Here is a 27,146-nt window from a genome sequence, read left to right as displayed (position 1 = left end):
AGACCCCCACAGAGTCCTATATACTTTCTTGCATTTGGAAGTTGATCCTGAATAAAATCTTGTGGAGGTATGTCATCTTTACATTCAATTTTTACATAGTTTTTTCCATTTAACTTGACAGAATTGTCATGCAGCCCATACTCCCCTGGTTTGCCAAGATTGCATCAACACCTGAACCATCATTAAAGCCAAAATACCCAACACTGAGTGCTCCATGACTCTTGACAACATGTACTATCGTGCCAGAGGAAGAAATGAATTGACAGGCTCATGCTGGCAACATTCCTTGTTTCCTTGCACGAGGAAATACAGACTTGTTCCCAGTGTCTGTGGTTTTTGTGCTGGCACTAGAAGGGCAATGCAGCTGCTGAGGAGTCTGGAGCAGGAGTCCTGCCGGGAGCAGCTGAGGGATCTGGGTGCTTATCCTGGAGAAATGGAGGCTCGGGACTGGCCTTATCCCCCGAAAGGAGGGCGCAGCCCGGTGGGGCGGGTCTCCTCTCCCAGGCGAGCAGCGACAGGACGAGAGGACACAGGCTGCACCACGGGAGGTTCAGGATGGACATTAGGAAGAAGTTCTTCGCAAAAAGGATCATGAGGCACTGGAATGGGCTGCCCAAGGAGGTGGAATCACCATCCCTAGAGGTGTTTAAAAAAAGAGTGGGTGTGGCACTTGGTGCCATGGTGGTGTGCGGTCACAGGTTGGTCTGGATTATTTCAGATGTCTTTTCCAACCTGATCGATTCTGTGATTATGTTCCGCTCAGGTGCCTTTGAGCCCTATTCCCTTCCGTAGCTCCGTGGAAACGAGACCGCACGGGCTCGATCACCTGGCACGGGCGGCTTCAAGAGGCAGCACTTTTTAATTTTTACTTGTAACAACAGGCATTTAAAGCTCTATTTTCTACGAACCTTGAAAACCGACGCCCGCCACCCCTTTCCCTGGTTCGGGAGAGACGCTGAGGGAGCGGGCCCCGCCCCCAGCCCCCGCCCCGCGCATGCGCGCAGCCTGCGGGGTGGCGGCGGCCTGGGCCGCCCGCGCCGCGATGGGCTGAGGGCCGGCGGCGGCAGCGGGGTGTCCGCGGCTCCGGGCTGGGCGCTCCGAGGATGGAGAGAGCCATGGAGCAGCTCAACCGGCTGACGAGGTCCCTGCGCCGCGCCCGCACCGTGGAGCTGCCGGACGGTAGGAGCGGGGCCCTGGCGTAGCGGTCGGTCCCGGCGGCCTCCTCGCCCTGGCCGGCGGGGATGAGCTGAGGCGGCTGGGGAGAGCGGGAGCGTTTCCTCTCTCCGCTGTGACGGGCTCTGTGTCTCTGCCGTGCTGACAGCAGCAGCGGTGCCTCCCCTGCCCTCCCCCGCGGGGCGCGGGGGTCCCTGCCGGCTGCTGCCGCCCCTGAGCCCGGCCGGGCTGCCGGACACCGGCCGTACTCGCTTTTAAATCCTTCCTCCTCCATGACAGAGCAGTGATGACAAGTCTTTGTGGCTTTTTTTTTTTTTTTTGTTTTTTTTTTTGTTTTGTTTTGTTTTGTTTTGTTTTGTTTTATAGTGGTGCTGAATTTTGTTTGGAAAGGTACTGTAAGTCACTGTCACCCGTCACAGCCTAATTTTTCTGTCTCTAAACCACTTCACATGGATGCTGGTCCCCCATATCAGGATGAATTTGAAAACAGAGCTTCAGGCTCTTACGGCAAGTTGTTTGTTTTTCCAGCCAGGTCCAGTTTTTGGGAGGACTAACTGTAAAACTCTTGGATATTGCATTGCATATCTTCTTGTGAGTCATATGCTGTCACTGTTCCTTTTTCACTGTTTACTTTTATGGATGAATCTTTGGCTGCCTGTCTGCCAGCTTTCATCTCCAGTGGTGGAGGAGGGGGAATAATATTCTGTTTTCTCTGTGCATTCTGTTTGGACTTCCTAATGTCCTCCTGAACTGTCCTACACCCTTCACTTTTTCCATTTTTATTATGTCACAGTTCCAGAGTCTTCCAGTGCAGTTGCTTATAAATTTCACTTGACAGGCAAGTTTCAGGCAGATTTTGCTGCTGCTTGTAAGTGACTGGCAATTGTGAAAATTGGCATAATACTATTAACTTAATCTTAGACTTACAGAAATAATGGAGTAGCACCAGTTTAACTAATTGAAGATGCTAATATGAATAATGCTTTGCACAACCCGTGTCAGTTGGAGCTGCTGTAAATTCACTCTGGTACTAATGTAGGCAAATAGTTTCTGAATTTCATCTGTTTTCTTCACATCTTGGGCATTTTTATCTTACTCTTTAGAGGTAGTTATGTTTGTGGAATGGCAGTGCAAGTGCAAGCCCTGAGACCTTTGGAACAAGTACTTCTATCACTCTAGTGCAGAAGGAGTGTGAGTTTTATGCATTTCCTAGGAATTGTATGAAAAGAATCAGTGGGACTGATATAAGATAAGTGAGTTTAACACTGAAGTCTCAAATTGTATTCCAAGAAGGTCTCCTTTCAATGGCCATCCAACTCTCTGGGTGCATCTTGCCTCATTAGGTAAGATTACCTCTTTCTTGACCTTGGTGTTCCTTAGGTTCATGCAGGTCTGCCCAAACTGTTGTTGAAGAGCTGGTTTGGCTTGTAGAATGTTGTTCCAAACATGTACTGACAGGATCAGCTTTTAATATTCCACCCTGGTCTAGGATATGTAGTTTGGTGGCTTCTTCTTTGCTGTGTCTGGCCTCTTGAATTATGATTCCCCCCCATCTCCTTTTCCCATCACATTTGAATAACTTTAATTTGACATTTAATTTGAAAGATACGTAGTTTACCCCTCCATCCTTAAGTGAGAGTTATAGGAAATGGAGATGTATGTTTGAATTTACTTAGGCTGAAGAAGGCAGTAAATCCAGGTGTTGAACTTCCATTTCATGTGCCATAGCCATTAAGATATTATGTGGACAGTGTTGACACTTCTTCAAGATTGTCATCTCTGCCAACTTCAGGACAGTATCTCTGAGGAAATAAAGTAGTAAGTGTATCTTGCCAGGGCAGGATTCTAGATGATGAGTTTCAAGTGTTTTTTTTTTTTTTTTAAAGCAAGTTTCAACACCTGAGTCCAGCACCAGTGAATGCTATGAGCTCGCAAGTAGAACTTTTTTTTTTAATCACTCTCCCAAAGTATCCTTCAGCAGTTGTTTTCTGGACACTTGAGAGCTTGACACAAATTTCTGGGTGCTGCTGTTAAGGCTCAGTGCCTGAAAACTAGGTCTTGCTGCTAACACTGCATTTGATGTGCCTTTTTTTGTCTTTGCGTAATCAAGATTTGAAATGCAAGTAAGTTAAATAGCAAATAAATTTGGTGAGTCCATGAGGTGTATAATGCTTTTTTTTTAATGACTAGAGAAAATAATCACACAAGATAGGCATAATAGCTCCTTGGTCCTGCACCCTTTTAATTAATTCTATACAGAAAAACTCTGGGAAAATCTGTGTGTGCTCCACAGTGTGATTTCTGTTAATAAAATGCCAAAATGCTTAGTTTTGTAACTGTACCATAAATTCCTGTTATGGCCCAGCTACACTCATATTTGACTGTTGTCTTTTTCTAGATCACTATACTTGCAATGTAGTTAAACTTAATTAGAATCAATATTAAACATTTCAGTTAAGCATGCTGATTTATTTCAAAGCTTTTTTCACCTTTTTTTTGGTGTCTTGCATAGGGTCTGATTGTGGAAATATATAAGGATGCCATGTTTACATTTAGTTAATGTTCTTTTTTTTTTGTTTTATTCCGAAAGTTTTATCTTCTTGCCTAGAGGTCTGTGAAACAGAGCTCAAGATTTCTTTTTTTTTTTTTTAAAGTTTATGTGTACTGGGAGCTAATAATGGATGGATTTAAAACAAGTGCTCAAGTATTTTTCTCAATTGATATTTATTTAGCATCTATGTGATTTTATTTCAGGGCTCTTTCTCGCTGTGTCCCCTCCCTCCCAGTTTGTTCTTTGCACAGGAGTCAAATTCTAGGGGTGTGTGTTGAAGGTGCAGTTATCTGATGCTCACAGGACTTTGTCATAAGAAATAATTTGTAGAGAGTTCAAACTTGAACTTGGTCATTGTTGGTGACTCACTGCAATGTTTAGTTATCATTTGGTGTTTTGAGAGGCTTGTGTCTCTTGCACCATGTGTTTACTATAAACAATGTTGATTTTTAAAAAACTTGTTTTAAAAATTTTATAGCTGGCAAAATGTGATATGAATTTGACTTCTCTCTGTTCAGTGTTCAAAGACAATAATAGATTAGCATTGCTTCTTTCTTTTGTTAGCAAGGGACACACAACTTCAAACAGCTGATAGCAGCAGTAATCTTGGAGCACTGTAGAACCATAATAACAACGAATACCATAGCTGCAGCATGATAACAGTTTCTTGGATTCCACTTCATAATTCTGAAGAATCTTTATTTAATCTTCAGTAAATGTAACTTTGCTGACTTAGTGGAAGTAGTGAATGTGTAGAGGCATGGTATGTAAAAGACATAAAATACTATGCTTGTTTGGGACTGTTTTGATTCTTCCTGTTCTGGTTGCTTTGTAACTTTGGATCAGTGAAGGTGATGAGGAAAAACTTGAAAATGCAGATTTTGTGAGAACAATCCTGTATTTGCATATCCTGAAACCATATACCTGAGTTCTCAGAAAGCATGTCTTAAGTTGGTATCCACATGAACAATCTGTGAAAATTGTACTCTCAAAAATGGGTAGCTTGTTGAAGGGAAAAGTTAAGTAATTGTCTGTAATAAAATAAAAATTATTGCACATTAATATTATTTATAATTATTATATGTTAAAAGATTTTAACTTTTGCCAAATTAATATTTTAAAAATAGTATTTTACTTCAGGAAGTCTGTAAGTGACCAGACAGGCTCATCACACCCATGCAGTGTGCAGGCATTTGCAGCAGAAGTGATGACAGAGAATGTGTGGCTGAATGTCAGTGTGTTCCCACCACTGATGGGGATTTCTTTGTTCTGGCCCTTCTTCATTGCCTTCAAATGTGAAATAAAAAAATGATTAGAGATTAAAAATTAGAATGAAACTTACCTCACTCAGGTATTCAAGTGTAGAGACAAAATGGAATGGTTGTGAAGTAATTGAAGGAAGTCATTACTACAGAATCATAGTTTCAGGACTATGGAAGTCATCTTGGAAGACAGGAAACTTCCTTCTTTTTAAAATTAAATAGTTAAGTATTTTTGTTTTATTTGGGTTTTTGAAATGCTCATTTCTTTAAAACTTTCATTTGATTAACAGAATGTCAATTCAAATAAATTGATGCTCCACTGAAAATTCTATAATTTTACTTAGTAAAAGAAAAGAAGCCACATTGAGATTTCATGTATTGCAATTCTGTTCTCTCATTTATCTAAGTATGTTGAGTTATTCTTTATAATGGAAATTTGTGTGTATAGAATCTGTGTAAAAAGAATAATCTGTTGAACAGTGGACACTTGGAAAGGTAAATAAGTGTTTACATTTATTTTATGTAAAAGAGATCCTTATAGTAACGGAGTAATTTAATTTCTTCCTAGATAATGAAACTGCTGTCTATACACTGATGCCGATGGTTATGGCTGACCAGCACAGGTGAGAGCATCTTTAAATTTATTTATTTATTTATTTTATTTTTTTTTTTCTCAGATCTGAGAAATGCAGCATGTTTGCTGAAGTTGTAGCTCATAAAGTGCTCTCAGAAGTCCTGCTGCTGAACTGCTGAGTTATGTTCTAATTTGGAGTTAGTCATTGACTGTGTGCATCCCAGCATACTTTTCTTTTTCCTGTTTTGATTTTTGCCAGCCATAGACTGGAAGTGGGATTTGTTTTGTTGAAGCACACAGGAAAATTTGTCCTCTAATAAGAACAAAAGTGTTATTTGGTAACTGTATCTTAGCTCTGAGTGTGTATTTATGGATGACATAGAAGCTCTCAGTCTCATTAGACATCTCAGAAAGACGTGGAATAAGAGTTGGCCAGTGAGATTGATACTTCTGAAATTCCTCAGATAAGCAGCTCTTTTTTTACTGAGTTATCCTCAAAGTGCTTGGAACCTGGAGGCTTGTATCCTTCTACTTCATCATTATGATTTCACATACTGATCTTCCTTCTGAACTTCGCGTGTGTTTGGGAAAACTTTTGGATATGTGGTTGGGGTGATTGTGAGGGAGGAAAATGGGAATTTATGTTTTGTTTAAACCAAAGGTGTTGAAATGCTTGTTTTGCATATTTGTAAAGAAGTGATTTGGTTGTTTGGTCTAATTCTTACTAGTTTACATTTGAAACAGTTTCCCAGTGGCACAGTTCATTTTTTATGTACAGTAAGAAGTGGAAAGGTATTGTTAATCAGCAAATACTTAAAAACTGTTTGATTTCTTAGTAATCAGTTGGAGGGAAAAGAAATAGAGATTAAGTAAGAAACAGTACTTGTGTACAACTTACAGTGTAAATTTTGCTTGGATACTGTGAGTTATTTTTAAAATTAAAAAATTATTTTTCTATTTGAAGGTCTGTGTCAGAGCTACTGTCAAATTCAAAATTTGATGTGAATTATGCCTTTGGACGTGTGAAGAGAAGTTTACTTCATATTGCAGCAAAGTAAGACTTACTTGAGTCCAGTCCAGAAGTTAACAATGAAAATGTTGCCACAAATCTAAGGCACCAATGTAAGCTGGAAAACTCTGTAGTGTCAGTTAACATTTTGTTTTCACACTTTTTGTGTCTTGTTTGTTCTTGGTAATGTACCTGCCTCATAAAGAGGACAGATTTTACACATGGTATCAAGTGGCTTTCCAAATTCCAATGAAGGAGGTCTGGCTAGATACTTTTTTGCCTTTCTGTGAAATATCAAGTCTTTAAAAAAATGCAACCATGATGTCCATCCTGTATAGCTGGGTTATTCTTGCTTTTGTAGAGGTGGAGAACTCTCATTTGCAGGTGCTGATTGTTTTTGAGGTATTCTAGAACAGTGGGAATCATTTGGATATTAGTTGGGAAGCAGCTGTTCCAAAGTACTTGATGTGACCATAACTGAGGGGAATACAACTGGAGCACTCACTTCTAAATAAATTTTGTGTCCTGGATAGAGGGCTTAAGTACAATTTTTGATCTACATTACTTGTTGTTTGTATAGCTCTTCAATGGGGATAACTATTTTATATTTAACTCTGCCCATAAATAGACAGGTTACCATCATATAAATAGAAATGAACCAGATAGTTCTTGACATGACCTTTCAGGACACTAAACTTTAAACTGATTAATGAATGCTCTGTATTTGGCTCCCTTTTAAATATCTTGAAAGTTCTTATATTTAAACTGTTAAAAAAAGGCAAAAAAAAAAAAAAAAAAAAAAAAAAAAAGAAATAGTAGTAGTATTGCATATATATAGCAGTATTTGGTCACAAACGTGGAAATTCCGGTTTCTAAAACAAACTTCTAGAAATAGCTGTTTCCCAATGATTTAATCTCAGAATTACATATTGCTTATATAGAATTTACTTAAGGAAGTACTTACAAAAATGCAAGCAAATTTTAGCATACACTTTAGAAGTATATTTGAAAATACACTGTACTTACTGATTCAGAAGATACAACAAGTTGTGCTACACTTAGTTTCTGGATTGTCCCAGACCCCAAAATATTTAATGGAAAATTTAGTCCTATTAATGGATTAGGGATGAGGGAGGTGAGAGGAAACTGAGAGCAAAACTTTTAAAACAGTTTATAGTTTAAAGAATTACCAGTCTTAAAGAGTCACCATTGTGTTTTAAAGTCATTAAAACCATAGAGAAGGCTAGCATGTATTCTTTGCTACAAGTTATATTTGGTCACTTCTCACTGCATTAAGTGACTTTCCTTTAGCTTTGTGTAGCCTGAACTATGAGGTGTAAAACAATTTTATATAAAGATGTTCTAGTGAGTGTGATCTATACATAATATTGCTGTTGTCTTTATCCAATCCAGATTTGTAAATATTCTTGTTACAGTTTTCTCCTTTCTTATTTTCTTCTTAGCTGTGGATCAGTTGAATGCCTGGTTCTTTTACTAAAAAAAGGAGCTAATCCAAACTATCAGGACATCTCAGGATGTACTCCTCTCCATTTAGCAGCAAGGAATGGGTAAGTTTTTAAAACGCTTAAACTCTTAAAAAATTTGTTCATAATGCGCTTGAGCTGGCATGTTCCGTAATATTTTTGCATAGTTCAAAAAAACCCCTTTGGTTTCACTTTTGGAAATAGAAGACATGGAGTTTAAAATCCTTTCTTGGAGTATTCATAGAATAACTTTTTTATAAATAGTAAGTAATGTCTGAAATACCAATTCCAGTGCCAGTCATTTTAGTGCTGTCTGTTAATCAGGGGCATAATGATTTTTACATCAGTAATTGAACAAGGGATACATTGACCTTCCAGTTAGCTGAGAAAGAAAACATTTTGAGGGCTTGGAGGGGGTCAGAGACTTCTGATTTTTCTGGGATAGTATCTCTAAGAAAATTTTCCCTGCAAGGAAAGGAATACAAAGTTGGCCTGCACAGTGTTAGGGAGAGGGACAGAGAAAAAGCTCCAAATGAGCAAGCACCTTAAGATCCTACTTCTTGAATTGTGGTGTGTGAAAACATGCAGCTGTAAAGGTAATGTTGTCTTTTTCTTTTTAGAACATGTATGTGATAAAATAACTGAATTGTATCACAGCTGGTACTTCACCTGAGGAGGTGATAGTGTTTAGTGACTTCTGGGTATGTGTGAAGTCTGTTTGTAGGAGAGGAAAGAAGCTGCCAAGTGGTTTATGAAGAAGTGCAGAAATTCACACAGGAGACAGTTATGTGGAAATTAGGTATAGGAAAGGTGTGAAAGGTGCCAAATAAAAAGGAAAAGCAAAATCAATTTATAAAGGTAAAGCACTTAGAGCATTAAAAATGTTAAAAAACCAAGCAAAACATGAATTAGGAAAAAATACCTCTACTTTTATTAAGACAGTACTTGTACTCACTGAACATTTGCATAGTTTTACAGTGACTCTCTCATTAAATGATGATTTTGTGGTGTACTGTAAACATGTTCCCTGACATGTACAGGGGACAGTGAACTTCATAGGCTTCTGTTAGCTGAACTCTGGCTTTTTGTCTTGAAAGGGTAGTACTTGCAGAGCTGAAACTGTTAGGGTAGGGGTTAGGTGCTTCTGCACTTTCCACAAAAACAGCTATGATTTTAGCCCTATGTTGTTGTTTGCTACCCTTGCACTGTCTGAGTCTGTGAAGATCACTTTTTCACATGCTCAGTACTATACTCCTTATAAATTGGAACCACCTTCTGTGCTTAGAACAATGATAAATTAGAGTGAGTGAAGCTCTAAGAAGATATTTAATCTTTGCAAGCGATTTTCCCTGACTGGATTTTAATGTATTCTTTTGCTTATAGCCAGAAAAAATGTATGAGCAAGCTGCTGGAATACAGTGCAGATGTCAACATTTGTAATAATGAAGGCTTGACTGCAGTAAGTGCTATTCATTATCATTGTGTTCTTAAAATGAATGAAGAATTTGGAGATTCTTGGTTTTTAAGCATTTGCTATCTTACATGTAAAATAAAACTGCTGTGTGTCCAGTGCCATCAAGAATCAAAAGATATGATCAAAACACCTAAGCATGTGATTGTATTGTGTATTGTTCAAAGCTTCTCTTAATATAGTGCAAAGCTTCTCTTTGTGAAAGTGTTGACAATAATACAACTAGGTTTAAAATCAATTTTATGGGATATATATACATATAATTGCTAAAGGAAATGTGTATCATAATTTTGTACTTAGATTCATTGGTTGGCTGTCAATGGACGAACAGAATTGCTTCATGATCTTGTTCAGCATGTCAGTAACGTCGATGTTGAAGATGCCATGGGACAGACAGCCCTTCATGTAGCTTGTCAAAATGGACACAAGACAGTAAGTTTCTAAATTGTATGAACACAATTGATTTGTGAAGAACTTGGTAATGCTTCAAAGCTGCTGTGATTTTTTTATAAACTTCAGAGTAGTAATGTGCATGATAATGGCTGCAAGTGTGAGGAATGCGGTTGTGTGTTTTAGTATCAACTGCAAGCACTTCCATGGGTACAACTTATTTATTCTTTTGGATGTGCTAATGGGAGTTTAGGTGACTGTATACTGTTCAGCTCTTCTATAGTGCTATTATTGGCTTGTTAATATCAAGTTTTTCTATAATGTTAAATGTTTGAAAATATTTTTCCTTATTTTTCAGAATATGTTTAATTTGTAGTTGTGCAAGCTATTATATGCTTTTGAAATCTGAAATACTAATTTACTGTGAGTAAAAAATGAAAACAGAGTTGGGTTAGTTACAATTTTAACTCTAGAAGTAAACAAGTTAATATAAACTCTTTTGTTATTGATATGTGTGAATAATTTTTATGCCTGGCATTGCGTTAGGACTATTTATATTCAGAGTACGAGTCTGGATGCTTTACTTGAACTGCATTACAGCCCCATAGAGTTACATAGATTGCCACTAAAATTATTTACTGCTAAAAAGAATAAATTGTAATTCTAAATCTATATAGATCCATTCTGTTCTTGTCAGTGCTGGATATTGAAAGGCCAAATTCTAAAAAACTGTTATCTATAAATGTAGCAAATTTATGCAACTGAAATGTAACAAAAGTTGTTTGAGAGTCTGCTCAGTGTTTTCATATTTTAGACATGCACTGAATAGTTACAAGCCAATAGGGTTTTCCAGTGCTCTTTTTCTAAAGCTGGTGTTTTGTTCTCTTGTAGACGGTGCAGTGTTTGCTGGACAGTGGTGCAGATATAAACAGGCCGAACGTTTCTGGGGCGACTCCGCTTTATTTTGCTTGCAGGTTGTATACCTTTAACTTTTGAACACTGGCCTAAAAGGGAAATATTTTTTCCCCTTTTGCAATAACTGATTATAATTTACAAAATATAGGAAATATAAAAGCTGGCTGGTACTTAATTTTGGCTAAATTTTGAGTGTAGTTTGGTGTCTTCTCTAAACACTTAGGTTAGTACTGCAGGCTTATGTGCCTCTTTCTAACAGACATGTTAAATGCATACCTGTGCATGTTCTAGCATGAGTCATAAATTGATGACTGCTCAACCTTTTTCTGAAAAAATGAATTCTGCCAACTTAGATAATTTTGAGTACACTAAAACCAGACCCTTTTATAAGGCAAGTTTGGCTGTTCCTAATGTACAGTGTGGTATTACAGTATACATGAAATGTGCGTATATATGTTAAAGTTACAATGTTGAATTGAAATGACATTGTTGCTTTGATCAGTGTTTTCTTCAAAAGTTTAGTTATATTTCAAAATTAATCACATATGATAAATTATCTTTTGTTTTAATTAGAATATTTCTGTGATTTTTTTTAGAGCATTTACAATTTTTGCAACGCCTGTGCTTTGGTTACAGGTTGAATAGTGCACCTAAGATTAATTGTTGCTGTAATCAAAAATAGAAATGGACTGACCTGCTGGCCTATTAAGAGTTATGTTCTGGGAGCTGTGGTTTATGGGGATAGTGTATGTTGACTTGTGGCAGCTGAGAAGAAGAGAAGAATAAATAGCTGCTAGGTTTGGTCCTTTAGGGACTGGTATTTGTGCAAACTTTAAAAGAAGTAAGCAGCTTGTCTTGTCTTGGAGGATTTTCATAAGAAGGGAATGAGGCAAGTACAGGAGTGATATTCTTTAGAAATTACCCACTGGAGCAGCTGGCAGGATAGAATGAACAGGATGTCTACTACAGCAAACCTGGAAAGAAAGGTTGTAGGTCCCTGGTGGCGGGGAGGGCAGGATGTGGTAGCAGTGGCAGGTGATAGCTGCAGAAATGGTATCAGTATTCCAAGTCTGAGTCTCAAACACTTGTTCTGTCAATGTGTTGGGATGTACACTTAGTCTAGAGAATTACAGTGAAGATGCTGCAAGTAGGCCATTAGTCTTAGCTCCTTTCTGGCCCTTAATGTTTGCTTGCTTTGGGACAAAGTCTGGTATATTAGATTAATCTGTTGGCTTCCTGGGCTGGAAGGACAAGACTCAGGAGACCTCATTTGGGAGTTACTGAGAGATCAGTGAAGCTGCCTCTTGCCCCTCAGCTGTTACTTGTCACTTTGCCTGTGCCCTTTCTGAACTATCAGGCTGAGGATGCTGGCAGCCTCTTATATGTTCCAGTATGCCAAATACTCATATATATTGATGTAAAGGGGGTGCTGCAAACTAGCTTGAGAAATAAAACTTCACTGAAAAAACCTGTAACCTTAATTGCTATGTCTTTTTTATCAGTCTTTCATTTCACCTTTAGATACTTCTCTGTTATGTTTGACAGTATATGCACTTAATGGTGGTGAAGGCAATATTTAAGTTCCATGTGTTTTTAATGAAGTAAACCTCTGATCACTGGTACTCAATTTCTCATTTTTTTCAGAAGAAAAGGTTTGGGAAAGTGTTGAGAAGTATGAATAGTTGGTTTTCTGTTTTCTAGGTAATGCTGGCATGTTGGGAAATTTTTAACTCAAGGGAACTAAGGATCCTATACATCCCATAAGCAGATTAGTGAATAAGATGTGAAACAGACTTTTAATGCTCACCACTTCTAGAGGCTACGCGAGACCTTTATATATAGAAATTAGAGCCATTTGAGAGATGTATTTATCTCTTGTGCAAAAAAAAACCCTATCAATAAAAATATCTTGCTAATAATTTATTGATGGTTAAAGCACAATTAGATTGTTTTTTTTTTCCCAAATATGGTAGAAGTGAGCAAAGAACTTGGCAAAGAGAACTTCCTCTGTGAAGTAAATTGGGATGTAAATTGAGAAAGATCTCTCTTTTTGGAGGAATGCAGCCCATAAATATTTGAGGCGAGGCTAAGATGAATCATTTCTGAGTGATGAGGGTGACTCTGACTTTATAAATGGCCCGAATTTTGCACTGCTCTTTTGCAGTGACTATTTTCCTTTAGCTTATGTTGGTTTTGTTGATGAGATGCAATAGAGACAGATTTATGACTCATAATAGATCATAAATCTTGTATTAACTCTCTTTCTTCTCTTCTTTTGAATAGCCATGGTCAGAGAGACACTGCACAAATTCTTTTGATGAGAGGAGCCAAATATTTACCAGACAAGAATGGTGTTACTCCACTGGATCTCTGTGTACAGGTATTAAGTTAGCAACACTTTTTCTGTGAATTTCTGTATCTTGCTAAAGTGTCACCTGATCATTATTGCTTTTTATATTCCTAAGGCCTCTGTAAGATGATAGTCCTTTGGCAGAAGAAGTGCAAAACATAATTTTTTTATCATGAAATTGATCCTACAGGCAGGTTCATAATTTCTACCCTTTGCATAAGTCATGCAGGAATTGACCTCAGGAGAAAGAATTTCCATTTGACTCCATTTGACTAGAAAGTTTTGGAATCCTTGGTATAATGATAGTAGACAATTTAGCTTCTTACCTGTAAACAAGTGGGAGGTAAAGGCATGCAGAAAAGAGTGTTTTTGGTTTTTTTATGTCAAATAATAGATTTTCTTTTTTCTTGAGGATATGTTGCTGTTAAAATCAAACAAAGCTTACATGGTGATGGCTCTTACTTTGCAAAGATATTTCTATATTTGGATGAGGAGCAAAATTCTTACATATTTTCAACTAACAGCATTTTCAACTGCAAAACAGTTGATACCAAGTACTGCTTGTGCTGCTTGCTAAAGTGAATTTTTTTTGTTTGTGAACACTTACACTTTTTTCTGTCAGATCAGTTGAAGATCAGTGTGTAAATAACATGACTGTATGGAAGCTTTTGAACCTTTGCTAGTAATCAGACTAGGAAACTGAACTGAAAGCTGAAAAAACCAAATCACTGGAATGAGTGGACATCACACTGCCTTTGTGCATGTCATTAGTTTGTCAGGATAAAGTTGAAACTTTCTATTTTTTTTTCTGTATTTTCAAATTATTTAAACCTCAAGTTATTTAATTTCTGAGGTGTCCTCATGTGCCTAAGACTTGCACTTGAAATAGTTGTATATGTGCAACAGTGCTGTCTCCAGTACCTGCGGGATATTTTTTGAATGTTTAACTCTGAAGTCTTTATTTCTCATACTATCTATGGAAGACCTTGATCCAGTTAGGTTACTTACAGAATTTTTTTTCTTTTTAGATATAAGAAACCAAGCAAGTCCTACTCTGGTCACTATGTTTTCTCACTGCTGACTTGATTGTGAAACTCAAGAGCTTTTTTCTTTGCTGTGGCAGAATGACTTACCATTGCATAAAGCCACAGGGAGTGTGATCAGTTTCAAGGTCTTCTGCAGCCATAGACCTATAAGACAGTATATGGCAGGAGAGGTTTAGATTAGATGTTAGGAATAATTTCTTCATGGAAAGGGCTGTAAAGCATTGGAGAAGACTGCCCAGGGAAGTGGTAGTCACTCCATCCCTGAAAGCTTTCAAAAAATTATGGGTATGGCACTTGAGGTTTAGTAGCATGCATAGAGGTGCTGCTAGGCTGATGTTTGGACTTCATGATCTTAAAGGTGTTTTCCAACCTAAATGATTCTGTGATTCTATACCACTGTTTGCTTAATGGTACAGTTATTATTTTTTATGATTAATGTTTTGTGTTGCTGTGTCAGTCTCCAGTTTTGCAATCCCTCGGGCATCTCTTTACACATAAAACTTCTGTTAACTTTTTTTGGTGTGAGTAGTGACACCTGGTGTTTGTTTTGTAGTGATGATCTTACTGTGTTCAAGATCATGCAGTATACAAGTTCATGATGCAAAGTAAGAATGGAGAAAACAGTATGTTTTCTTTGTTTTTACATTGAGGTTTTTATTCTATGCTTACAGGTTTTTTTTTTTCAAAGTTGATACATGTTTTTAGAAGACTGAAATTATAGATTCATATACTTCTTGCCAACATTACCTTGATCTTGAAGACTTGACTTTCATTAATTCTTACAGATTCTGGGTGGGTTAATTTTTAGTACTTAATTTCTTGGTACCAGAAAAAATTAGATTAATTTTTTTAATGTATGGTTTTTACTGAGGTAATGTCAACTGTCATTCAAGGAGGAGTCCTTGGAGTTGTAGCAGTTAACACATAATATGGTCCTCTTCCCACAGTGGAGGTTGATGTATGGTGTTAGGTCTGCTTAAAAATGCAGCTGTGTGAAATAATATTTGATACAAATAAACCAAAAAATCCAAGTTCTGTTCTTTCCAGAAAGCATTTTTTTCTCTGAAGGGTGTGAAGTTAGTCTAAGGCACAAGTGGAATCATACTTGTGTATTGATTTTAAAGCTAAATAACCCTTTCATGGGTTTATCGCATTTCTGTAACAAGTCAGATGTGTGTCCTATGAGACTTTAGAAAATGTTTGTTTTGAAGGATTAGGTTCTGGGTGTTTTTAAGTAGATGTCAGCAAGAGGAAGAGAAGGGAAGTACTTCACTGTTTTTAAACTCTGGTAATTGTCGGCTGAAGTGCTGTTCAACTGTACCTTTAGTTTGGTAAGTAGGAAAATGTTTTGAAAACCGGAAAAATGGGAGTGGATATATGTGTGCTAGTATACTGAAAAAAAAATGGTTCTGTCTTCTCTCAAACATTTTGGAATACCTAACTTTGCTACATTTTTGAATTTCAATTTATTTTAGAATAGGATTTCTTCAACATTAAAAAAATAGTGTAATCCTTAGTAGATGTTATTGCCTGTAGTAGTCCAACTCACAATTCTAATGTTTTTTTTAACTAAAACATTTTCTTAGGGTGGTTATGGAGAGACTTGTGAAGTGTTAATACAGTACCATCCTCGGCTTTTCCAGACAATAATCCAAATGACACAGAATGAAGATCTGCGGGAAAACATGGTAATATGGGATTCTGTGTTACAGCCAGGGATCTCTCTATGTGTGGTGGAAAGCTGAGCTCTTAATATGAATGACAGTCAGTACCACAGTAGCTGATCACTGGGTATCTTTCTTTCCTCATGGAAAATGTACATTCTTCATGTAATTTTAAACACAAGAATTTGGAATTTAATGTAGGATCTGTTTTCATTTAGTGTTCTGACTTTGCACATTTGGCAAAGTGATCTAGACAATTTAAAGAGCAGACATTGCAAACTTCAATACAAAGGTGCTGGTAGAGCATTCCTAGACCATGCTATATATACAATTACTTAATGTAACAGAGCCTATTTTCCTTCATTTAGTCATTATCTGCAGACCTCCATTCTAGGATGTATCTTGAGGCTGAATCATCCGGAATTAACTTAAGAGTTTGTGGTATGAGCACTCACCTGGATGAGGTTGCCTTGTACAATTAGAGTGTAGAAGATTGCAGCCACCATTTCATTTGATTATTATTTCTGTAGATGAAACTAATTTTTTTTAATGATTCTCTTATACTTTGCTACTTTGGTTATTGTGGGGTAGTACAATCTAAAGCAAAGAAAAATCAAGGAAAAAAGCTTTGTTTCTTGATTGTGTGAGGAGAAAGAAGCATGGGATGCCTTTTCCCCCTTGTAAATCTAGCTTGCTGTGGGTTTTTAATACATTATTTGTTTTAAAATAATGCAAATGACCTTACAGACTGCAAAAAAAAATTTAGTGAGGTGCTGGCTGCCAGTTTGCTTAATTTAGTTTGCTAGATTTTTGACGTTTTCATTTTCTTTGACTCCATTACTTCCACTGTAACAGTGAGGATTTCTAAGTCAGTGTTTAGATTTCTGAGACAGGATTGAGTTTTACAGAGTGAAGTGATGCAGGTGAGAATTCTCAAAGTGTATGGGGAGATGCTATAGATGATTTAAATTAAAAGAGAAAGAGCTAAAACAATGGAACAAAAAGACATTTCGTATATTGTAGAAGTGAAGAAAGTAAGTGAGAAATTTTTCATGTGTCTGAGTAATGGTGGAGCTGTGTGCAAAAACAAGATCTTAATGGGAGTGTATACAAAATATATTAGCTAATACAGTTCTGCTTCATTGCTGGAATGTAATCATATATTGAAAATTACCTTCTATGGCCAAGTCTGAGCTGTTCTGCTTAGTCTTGGGTAATGACCAGTTCATATTATCTGGAAGTGGTGACATAGGGAAACTGGGTATATGTTACAAGTCAGGACTTATATTTTAAATGTCGTAAGTTATTCTTATGAATTAATAATACAGGGTTGAGCTTTCAGTGTTTGTAACATTCTGGAATGTTAAATACCCTGTAGTGCATGCATTGTCACTAGAATGTGTACATTTGCATTAATCTTTGTAAATGATAATGAAATGTTAACTGAGGTTAGATTAAAGGTTGTACAGTATAGATGTGCATTATTATTGCTAGATATTAAGGCTTGGGTGATAGTGTTCTACATAATTGATAAATTATTGTTGATCTGATGCTCCTTGACACTGTGCAATTGCTTTTGTTTTAATCCTTCAGTTGCGGCAAGTTCTGGAGCACTTGTCTCAGCAGAGTGAAAGCCAGTATCTTAAAATCTTGACAAGTCTTGCTGAAGTTGCTACAACAAATGGTCACAAATTGCTCAGGTAAGTGTGAGGGCACAAGATGATACACTACCTAGCAGTTAGTGCCACTTAATAGTTTTATAAGTCCAAGCTATCTGATGCTCAGCATATGCTGGAGTATATGGATCTCAAATGTGATTTATATGATGTCTGTTTAGATCACTGTCTTTACAAAGACTTCAAGAGAAAAAGTTGGTGTCCATGTATAGCTGTTGGTATCTAGAAGCTTGAGTTGCAGAGAAGTGTATTTTTGATTTGGTTAGTTTGACTATGTCAGCCCTAGGAAGGAAAGCTGCTTAGACAACTCCCAAATAATTTTTTTTTTTTGTCTACACCCTTCTCACTTTTTCTTCCCTTCCACATTTTAGGTTTTTTTTACATGCTTCCTCAGTATGCTTGAGGAGAGTTTTGTTACTTTTGAGACCTGTCTTATGTTTGCTGGCTCTGCTTGCCTTACATGGCTGCTAATATATATGAGATAAAAAATTTCGTCTACCAGTGTGCTGTCTTAGCACAGTAGCTTGGGGAGATACATGACATAGGCAAGCATCTTTACATGGTATGCTTACCTACTTTTTGTGGCATCTGTTTGAGTTTGTGCAAAAGACTTTGTCTACTATTGGAACATTTTACTGTTTTCAGCACCTAACAGATTTTGGTGTAATCTTTATGCTTTACTAGAAAATCTTTACTGAAGGAGTCAAGGGTCTGAAAGCATGAGTTCCTTATTAACATGTTTTAGATGGCAGAGAGAGGTTTGAGAGTGGTCTGTAGTCAGAGCAACCTGTCAGCATAGGTTGTGAAGGATTATGACATGGAAAGCTCCTTTTTAATTTGGGCTGGGGTCCAAGGAGCCCATCAGTGAGATGGAAAATAAATAGTATATTTTACTCCCAGATGCCTTTTTTTTTTCCTTCCCATTAGTAATGTTTTTAAATGGAGCTTGTAGATAGCAGGTCAGAACTCCTGGATGATGGTAGGAAATTAATTTCATTGCATCATTAATAAATCTTACTCTGATGGGTGTTTATTTCAATGAATTAATCTAAAGGTCTGAATCCCTTTCAACTTTAGGGTTAAAGAGTATAGACATTAATGAAATTTTGTTGCTGCAAAGGTAACTTTTTGAACAATTTCTGCTGTTGCTGAGTTTTAGTATGTATCAGCTTAGCTTGTAACATACACATTTTTGTCTCCAGACTTCCTTAGAGCCGATAGATCTCCCACGATTAAATTGTGATAAAGTGTAAAACTGTAGTGCAGGAAAGGGTTTCAAACTTGCTCTGTATAGGGACATTATTGGAAGTTGTAGTAGCTGGATTGCATCATATGAGGTAGCATTTGTTTCTGTTTCGGTGTCTTCAGAGGTAAATTAAAGTGTTTGTTGGCTAGATTTGATTTTTTACTGTTACTGCTCTTCTGATTGGAGTAATGCTCTCAGTGTGGCTGTAGAAACTGTAGTTCTGTGCCTGTACTGTCCGAGTTTGATTTGCTGTGTGCTCCTGTGTTGCTGTGTTTGGGTGGGCTAGTGGAGGCTGAAGACAGGTGGAAGAGTTTCATTGCATTGGATGAGGACACATTTCTAGGGATGCCAGTACTTGAAGTGTCCTGTAAACTCTTACTGGCCAGCTTCTCTTAGGTGTTTGTAATATGCCACAACAGAAATGTGATAGCAGAAAAAAACCAACAATTCCAAGACAGTTTCAAAGATGCAGTTTTGCAAAAACTGTGTCTCTCTTCTCTCCAGCTTGGTTTCCTGGCAGAAGCAATGAATTTCTACTTCAATAAATATTTCTCAGTTGCTTTCTTACAAACACAATGAGGATTAAGGTAGTACTTGGTGAATACTCTGAGCTTGGGCCACTTTCCTCTCTCTCCTTCTTCCAACAAAAGCATGTAAAATGTACTTCATACATGAAAACCTCCAATAATGATATTCTTACATGGCTGAACTAATATTATCTCTATTATTTTCCTGGGTACTAACCCACTTGCTTTAGGTTTTTTCTGTTGTTTAGTTCAAAGGTATCTAAAATTGTTTCTTATAATGCTTCCAGCAAGTATCCAGGAGTGCCACTAAACTTGTGCCTGAAGACTTCTGCCTTGCAAGGACCCTGTTTCACTTAGAATTATCTTCACCATGTATTCCCTTTTTCCAAGAAAAGAATTGTGATATGATTTGGTCTTGCTGGTGCAGGTTAGGCGTAGCTGAATGTTTACAAACATGCCAGTAGAAGTTTCAGTAAACTATTAAAAGCCCTCTAAGGTTTTTCTATATATGTGAGTTCTTATCCTGGGAGACCAGGAAATTTCACCAGGAAAATACCACTGAGACGTGATAAACCTCAGTTGAAATGTTAATAGTTTATCTTTTTTTTTTTTTTTCCTTGTTTTGATAGTTAACTTCTTGAGTTAGCTTCTTGTATTCATAGATTCTTTTGGTATATAAGCAAAGATTTTACAAATGCTAATTTTTAGCTGTGATGAGAGCTTCTGGGTAACACAATTGCAGACTGCCAGTCCGGGGATTTTCTTTACCTGGTTAAAAACTTAACATTCCTACTGTAGCACTGTTTACTTTTTCTGTTCCTTTCTTGTATTGATTTACTGAAAACTTACCTGATTAAAGTATACATTGTCACTTGAAAGTCGTACTTTGTATGGTAGTTTGGCAAAATTCTTAGTACATTACTTTTTTAAGTTAACTCTCAGTCATTAAAATGTAGTGCTGAAAACAAATAGGTCCTTTGCTGATGACATAAGGTGAATGAGATCATAATAAAGCTGTGCTAGCTGTTACAACTAATTGTGTTTCAGGTTTGTGAATTAACTGGTTAATAATGCACCCTATAAGATGCAGTTTGTTATGCATTCAAGACAGAAGAATTCTTGCCACTTAGGGTTTAAGAAAACCAAGTTGAGTTTGGTGGAGAATGTTCTGCTTGTGCATAAAGTCATGAATATGTCATGTTTTGCACTGTTTTGGTACAGAGTTCAGTGTTTGCCAGCTCAATTAAGGAAACATAAAAATTTCAGTATATTTGTTGGATAAATGAATAACATAGTGGTGGTTCTGTTTAGTATCTTTTGGATTTTGTTTTTCTTGATAGTGGCATCCTTACCATCCTGATCCCTTGTCTGGTTGAGGTAATTATTTGGCATCTAGAACAATAGCTGGTGAGGATGAGCTGTAGCAGCATATCTGATCAGTCAGTAGACTTTTACCATCGGATGCTCTCTTTTCTAGGCTGAAAAACTTTTTCATCTGGATATCCCAATTTGCTTTGTGCACTGAGATTCTTTCTGTAGGAAGTTGAATTTCCTCCCAGGGGCTCATAAGAAGTGCATTAAAAGACAAAAAAAAAAAGGAAGTATTTTGAAATTGCATGTGTGTGTTAGTAAAACCATAATGCTTATATTGGACTTCTGGGGCTGATGCAGGAAATGAAAGTTAAGATGTACTAGGGTTTGAAGCTTAGGGGTTTTTTTCAGCATATGTGTCAGACCCTACCGCTAGATTGCTTACTCCTTATTATACTAAATTGTTTCATCTAGGAAAAAAAACTTAAACATTCCATTTTTTTCCCCCCAGCTTGTCAAGTAATTATGAAGCTCAAATGAAGAGTCTCTTAAGGATCGTGAGGATATTTTGCCATGTCTTTCGTATTGGCCCATCCTCTCCCAGTAATGGAAATGACATGGGCTACAATGGAAATAAAACTCCAAGAAGTCAGGTGTTCAAGGTCAGAAAAGTATATGATGTTGTTAGGAAGATAGACGTTAAAGAGATGAATGTCACAAAGCATGCATTCATTAATCAGACATCTCATGAACAGGAAGTAAGTTTGGTTGATGTCCCTATCCCTTTTTAAGTTAAACCTACCTCTCTCCTTCTCCTGTATTTTTTTTCCCTCTGAATTAATTAATTTAGCCACTGATGCACATCTCATGTTATGATTTCTGTTTATTTCTTATTTAATAGATTGTGTATTAGTTGTTGAAGGTTTAGTTACCTAGCTGACTTTGGTAAATTTTGTTTTTATTTCTGCTAAGAGTATAGTAGTCTCAAAATGTAATGATATTAATATAATAGATTATATTAATGTAATTTCAGAATGGTAGTTGGAGATACACAGGTGGATTGCTGATCAGTAAGCTTTAACCAGCTTCACGAGACAAATGGAAACAATGAAATTCTTGATCTGCATGTTATTCTCACTGTGATCATGAAATCTTTTCCCAAGTTGTTATTGGATTTTATAATTATGTGTTTTGAAACCTATCAGCTCACTACTACCCTTACAAGGTTGTTGATTTATAGCTGCTTTCAAACACATGCTTTAGTGGTTGCCATTTAGAGGTTTAGTTCCTGAAGGTGTTTGGTATTTTTATATTTGTTTATTGCTTGATTACCTTTTTGTAAAGAAGTCCCAGTTTTCTGTATGCTACTCAGTCTTCATTGGATATACAACTGCCATACTTTTCAGAGCACCTAATAAAAAAGAACTATAATAGGTTCTCCCATTTTACTCCATACTCTTAAACAGCACAGCTTGTATCAAGAAATTTAGATGTCAATAATTACTCGAGGATTTTTCTTTACCTTTGCACTTCTTCTACTGTGTTGTGAAAAGATTATTTTGAAGTTACTGCAATTATTTGATGATATATGTTCATCGAGTTAAGTTACTTCGAAGGGCTTTTAAGACAGATCTATATTGATGAGTTTATGGAAAATGATACTCTTAATTCCAGTTAATTTGGTGAAGTGTATCAGTTTTTGTTTAAATTTCTTCTCTTGGAAAGAAGAAAAGCATTATACTGTTAAGAAAACCCCAAAAAACATGTAAGCACAAATGTTTGTTTGTCTGGTAGCACGATAGTTTTAAGAACAAATTGATTTATATAATGAATATAAAACTAGTGCTTGAGTCTGAATAATACCGTGTGCAAAAGTTAATGCATTGTACAATGTGCAGTGTAATAATTGTTCTTTGGAGTTGTTCATCAAAATAGGGCAATAATGTGGATTTAACCAGAATTCTGTTTTTAAAAAGCAAAGCCCTACCCAAATCACAAGAATTTATTTTATTAAAGGCAGCACTTTCTAACAGTTTTAATGAAAATTACTCCCAGTATACCAGATTAAATAACAAAAAGATGTTAAACACACTTTATACAAGAACTATCTCCAATGAGGTATTCTGCTGCCAAGCCCAAAAAGGAAAAAAAGGAAGGTTTCCTGCTTTTCACCTCCACATGATTTCAGAACTCGGCATAAAATAAACAAAACCATTCAATTTCAATTTGCAAAGTAAGTGGTATATCACTGGAATCACTTATCTATGTGCCCAAAGAACTTTATATGATGAAAGAATTGTTTCTTAATTTACTGTGCATTTAAGTCTTGTGCAGTAACTTAACAACTGCCATGGTTGTCCCAGAAAATATCAGTAATTCTTTCTTGTGGGGAAACAACATGTATGTTTTTAATGAGTGAGAAAATGTATACTACTGTTGCATTACCTAACAAAACAAAAAATTCAGGATGATTCAAAAACTATTATTGCAATTATTATAATTATTGTAATTTATTTAGAAGTTTTATGAGTGAGGCGACCATGCAGTAGAGCCACTGTTGTGTCCATGGAATTTTAAAGATTGATTTAAATTTCAAACTCAGAAATATAAAACTGAGAGAACTTACTGTTGTTTGGGAATGGGCACACAGGTCTGGCAAGCTAAGTTAATCTACAATTGTTGTTGGTTTAGTCTGTTCTTCCCTGAATTTGTAGTAGACTGGGTGTAGTGGGAGATTAGATATAGAATTGAGTGAATTGGGTGACTTCCAGTTTTCTCTTAGTCCTACCTTTCCTTCTGCTTTTTTGACCTTTCTTTGAAAATATGCTTGTGATGGTCTTTTTCACCTTTTGGGAAGAGATAAAAAAGACCTGACTTTTCATAATGCTTCATTAAATTTTTCTTTATCAATGTACTGATTGAACATATTTTGTAGAATTGTCACTGTAATGTAGCTGGGAAGGGATTAAAAATGTGAGTATTCTCGATCTGAGCCTACTGAGGAATGTTACTGCTTGACTTGACAAGGTCAAGAAAATCACAGGACTGTCTGTTCTTTAGTGGGATTCCCTGTGTGTGATTCAGGCCTATCCAGATGTTTTAAAGTGGAAGCACTAGCTAATGATAACACATCCTTGTACTGATCCTGTATGATATAGAAGAATCATTGAATTTTGTCTCCCAAGCTTGAAACAATCTGCTAACTCAAATGAGATCTTACCAGTGAGAAACTTAGAGTTGTAATTTTGACCAGGTTTACACTCATTACTTTTCCATGTATTGCTCTTCCAGTTACTGTTCAGTATGATCGCATATCTGGGAAACTTGCTGCAAAATTTCTCTGTAATTGAAAAGGTTGGGAAGTGCTTAATGTTTTTTCCTTGTTTCAGATACTGTTCTTTTCTAGAATTGAGGTAACTTCTCTGCTGTAACAAAGTCACTTAATGGATTAGTGATCTCCTGCACCCTGTGTCTTAAAAAGCTATCTGACCTCTGGCGAAAGATTTTGCTTCAGTGTTGCAGTTTGAATATGGATTTGGTTACTGGTCTTGCTTTCTAGATGAGTAAAGAGGAAGGCATTGCATAGGTAAATTCTTGCATTTGGGAGGTAAGGTGTGCAGCTGTAAAAGCTTGGTACTCCATAAGGCTCAGCTGTATAGTTCTAGAGAAACTTTTCTGCACTGTGAAATATGACAACTGAAATTTGAGTGGATGTCTTTGTTTAATATGAGGTTCATGGTGAGAATTGACTGAAGAGTGCTGACTAGTAGTTTGAAAAAAACATTGCTAGTGGTTTGATTGAATATGTCCATATGACTCTTGAAAAGGTCCGGTCATGGATGCCAACATAAAATGCTGACAGTCATGGACATGGAGGTGATGGGCAATATTTAGAAGTGGTTTTTATTCTGAAGTTGGACTAGAAAGAAATAAAATGAAATATTAAAGCTGCTGTGCTTGACTGGACTTTGAAATGAGGTTATGATCAGAAGCTGTGAAGAGCTAGCTTTGGAATAACAAATTGAGTGGAAAAGTTCTGAAAAATGTGCTAAATCTATGGGAAATAAAAGATCAAACACAAGATATTGGGGGAATATGGTGTCTGGCAAGCTAAACATTATAAAGTTTGAGGGGAAAAAAGGTAGGTTTTAATATTCTAGTAGTATCTAGTTTCTTCTGAGTTATAGGTTAAGAGCACAGCTGCATTTTGATTCTCCTGTGCGTTCAATTAATCATATTTTCCATTAGAAAGTTTTTTACATTATGTTTTGTGGTAAAGTTCTGCCAGATGGGTCTTGGAAGGATAACTTGATCCTGTATGGTAGACATTTATAGAAAATGCTACCTGTGCTGGAGATACTCAGATCACCTTCTAGAGAAATATGTGGTCACTTGGAGCACAAGCATTAAGTGAGTGACATACAAAGTATTGAGCAAAGCCTACCAGTATTAGAGATCAGGCTGGCTTTCCTCCACACTCCTACTGCGAAAAAATGGAAGTGTAGTGGTCAAATTTTAAATGGTGAATTTCAGCAGAATCTTTTAATGCACAGCTCTTATGAGAAGTAATTTAATGTGTATTGAGAATGTGTCAACTATGAGGAGCAACAAACAGTATTCCAGATAATGTGCAGATGCTGTGAGCAGCTCTTTATTTTCAAAACCAACCTGAGAATATGAGAACTTAACTTTCAGTGTTTGCTAAGTCTTTGAATGTTTTCTTTGGTGAAAAATGTTGATGTAACAGTAATATATGGAAAAAGGAATCCATTTAGAAGTTCACTCTTACTTTTGGAATGCTGTGAAGTACTTGAGCTGGTTACCTCCCTGTAGGATTCATATCCCTATGCTACTAGACTGTAGGCTTGTGAAAGAAGCCCTAGACACCATTAAGGGACAGCACAGTTGGCCCTTGTGGATTGTTTTATGCTCATGAGAAAGCCACAGGTCTTATCCCTTTTTCTCCTTCGTAGTAAGCCTGCAGCTCAGAGTAAATGTGTAATGAGGGAATTGTACTGGATTTCAATTATATTGGCTTTTTAGCAGGTGGTAGTGAAAAAAGTGTATCTTTGTTAAAGTAAAATAAAATGTATAGCCTTATAATTTGATATGGGATTCTGCTGATACTTGTTTCTATTTTTTAAAGCTAGGTGTTAGTGACCCTGATTCTGAAACATCTGAGGTACTATCAAAATGAGCTGTATGAGCTCACAAAAAACACATTTTTACTAGAAATGTGCATGAGCCTGAATCTCAGTGGTGTTGTCTGGGATTTCCTCCATCTTCTTGGTAGAGGAAGCTCCTTTGACAAGGTTCTTCAAAAAGAACTGGCACTTTCTTACTCTAGAAACTCTGCCTGTATGTTCTGTTTCCCTGGTTGGCTGCAGTGGTTAGGCAGTAGTGTGCTTTGTGAAGCCAAACTTTTGTCATATAGTTCAGTTCTGTAGTTCTTCTGTAGTTGTTTCAAAATGAGTTTATCTATCTTCCATCTGCTGCTTGATTTTCCTTCTTTGTGAAATTCTCTCTTTGTGCTATTTGGCTACAAATACAGAATTTTTTATGGGTATTTGCCTCTTATCTCTAACATGACCTCTAAAGGATCATTTAAAGCTTTAAAATGTGCATGATATTTATTTGCCTTAAGAGGATTATCACATTATTATCTTATGTCAGCATGTTAATTTTTGTCTGTTTTTTCATGTGTTTATTTCAGCCGCTGGAACTGCTCTGGCATTCCCTGGATGAATGGCTTGTTCTGATAGCCACAGAGCTGATGAAAAACAAAAGGGACTCTGCCAACATTACTTCTATTTTATTGAAGCAAAAAGGACCAGATCACCAAGATGCTACTCCTGCACCTCCTTTTGCCACTGCAGGAACTGAGGGAAGAAAAGAGCTGTCCACTGATGCTGTTGAGTTAAAAGCATATGATGTTGCTGGGAAGCAGGAAGGTTGTGCTGATTGTCAGGATGTTATCTCCATGACAGCAAATAGACTAAGTGCTGTCATTCAAGCCTTCTATATGTGCTGCTCCTGTCAGATGCCTCAGGGGTAAGGACATGATTAGTTTTTCTTACCCAAACTATTACCATTTTAAAATAATACATATTTTCTTGGAAGAATGTTGATACTGACCATATTTTATTAGTGACAAGCAAGGCTAGGCTGTTTAGTGCTTTCACTAGTTCAGTTATTTGAATGGTTTGTTTTTGTTTTTTGTTTTTTTTTTTTTTTTCCTAGTGGTCCTAAAGCCATCAAACAGAGCTGCAAGTTTTCCATAGTGCTGCTGCTATGAATGAGCTGCACTGGGGCACATTTTGTATTGAGTATTTAATGGCCCTTTGTAATCATGTAGTAAACTTGTAGGTAGTAGAATTTTGATATTTTGAAACTTAGCTATATTTGCTGATAGTTCTTAATGTGAAATTAACCCTGAATTTAATGTGATTATCCAACAAGAAGATCTATAAGCTGAGAAAAACAAAAAGTTATCTTTG

General features: G+C 36.7%; 1 protein-coding gene across 4 annotated transcripts in view; it reads left to right on the top strand.

Annotated features, from left to right (window-relative positions):
- Nucleotides 1-991: 991 nt before the first annotated feature.
- Nucleotides 992-27,146, top strand: part of HACE1 (HECT domain and ankyrin repeat containing E3 ubiquitin protein ligase 1) — a 48,053-nt gene continuing 21,898 nt past the window's right edge. The window contains exons 1-13 of one of the 4 annotated variants that reach the window (XM_056487722.1): nucleotides 1,090-1,179; nucleotides 1,540-1,764; nucleotides 5,555-5,609; nucleotides 6,525-6,614; nucleotides 8,033-8,137; nucleotides 9,437-9,512; nucleotides 9,825-9,956; nucleotides 10,806-10,888; nucleotides 13,113-13,209; nucleotides 15,812-15,913; nucleotides 17,483-17,589; nucleotides 21,161-21,407; nucleotides 26,363-26,700. In XM_056487722.1, the coding sequence (XP_056343697.1) occupies nucleotides 5,581-5,609; nucleotides 6,525-6,614; nucleotides 8,033-8,137; nucleotides 9,437-9,512; nucleotides 9,825-9,956; nucleotides 10,806-10,888; nucleotides 13,113-13,209; nucleotides 15,812-15,913; nucleotides 17,483-17,589; nucleotides 21,161-21,407; nucleotides 26,363-26,700 (1,406 nt within the window). In that variant the 5' untranslated portion in view covers nucleotides 1,090-1,179; nucleotides 1,540-1,764; nucleotides 5,555-5,580. Of the gene's footprint in view, nucleotides 1,180-1,539; nucleotides 1,765-5,554; nucleotides 5,610-6,524; nucleotides 6,683-8,032; nucleotides 8,138-9,436; nucleotides 9,513-9,824; nucleotides 9,957-10,805; nucleotides 10,889-13,112; nucleotides 13,210-15,811; nucleotides 15,914-17,482; nucleotides 17,590-21,160; nucleotides 21,408-26,362; nucleotides 26,701-27,146 lie in introns of those variants that run through there. The other 3 variants (XM_056487721.1, XM_056487720.1, XM_056487723.1) reach the window with 3 other exon arrangements.

Source organism: Oenanthe melanoleuca, chromosome 3 (assembly GCF_029582105.1).
Source record: "Oenanthe melanoleuca isolate GR-GAL-2019-014 chromosome 3, OMel1.0, whole genome shotgun sequence".
Lineage (NCBI taxonomy): Eukaryota > Metazoa > Chordata > Aves > Passeriformes > Muscicapidae > Oenanthe > Oenanthe melanoleuca.
Note: the sequence above shows the minus strand (reverse complement) of the source record. Positions and strands in the feature narration are given on the sequence as shown.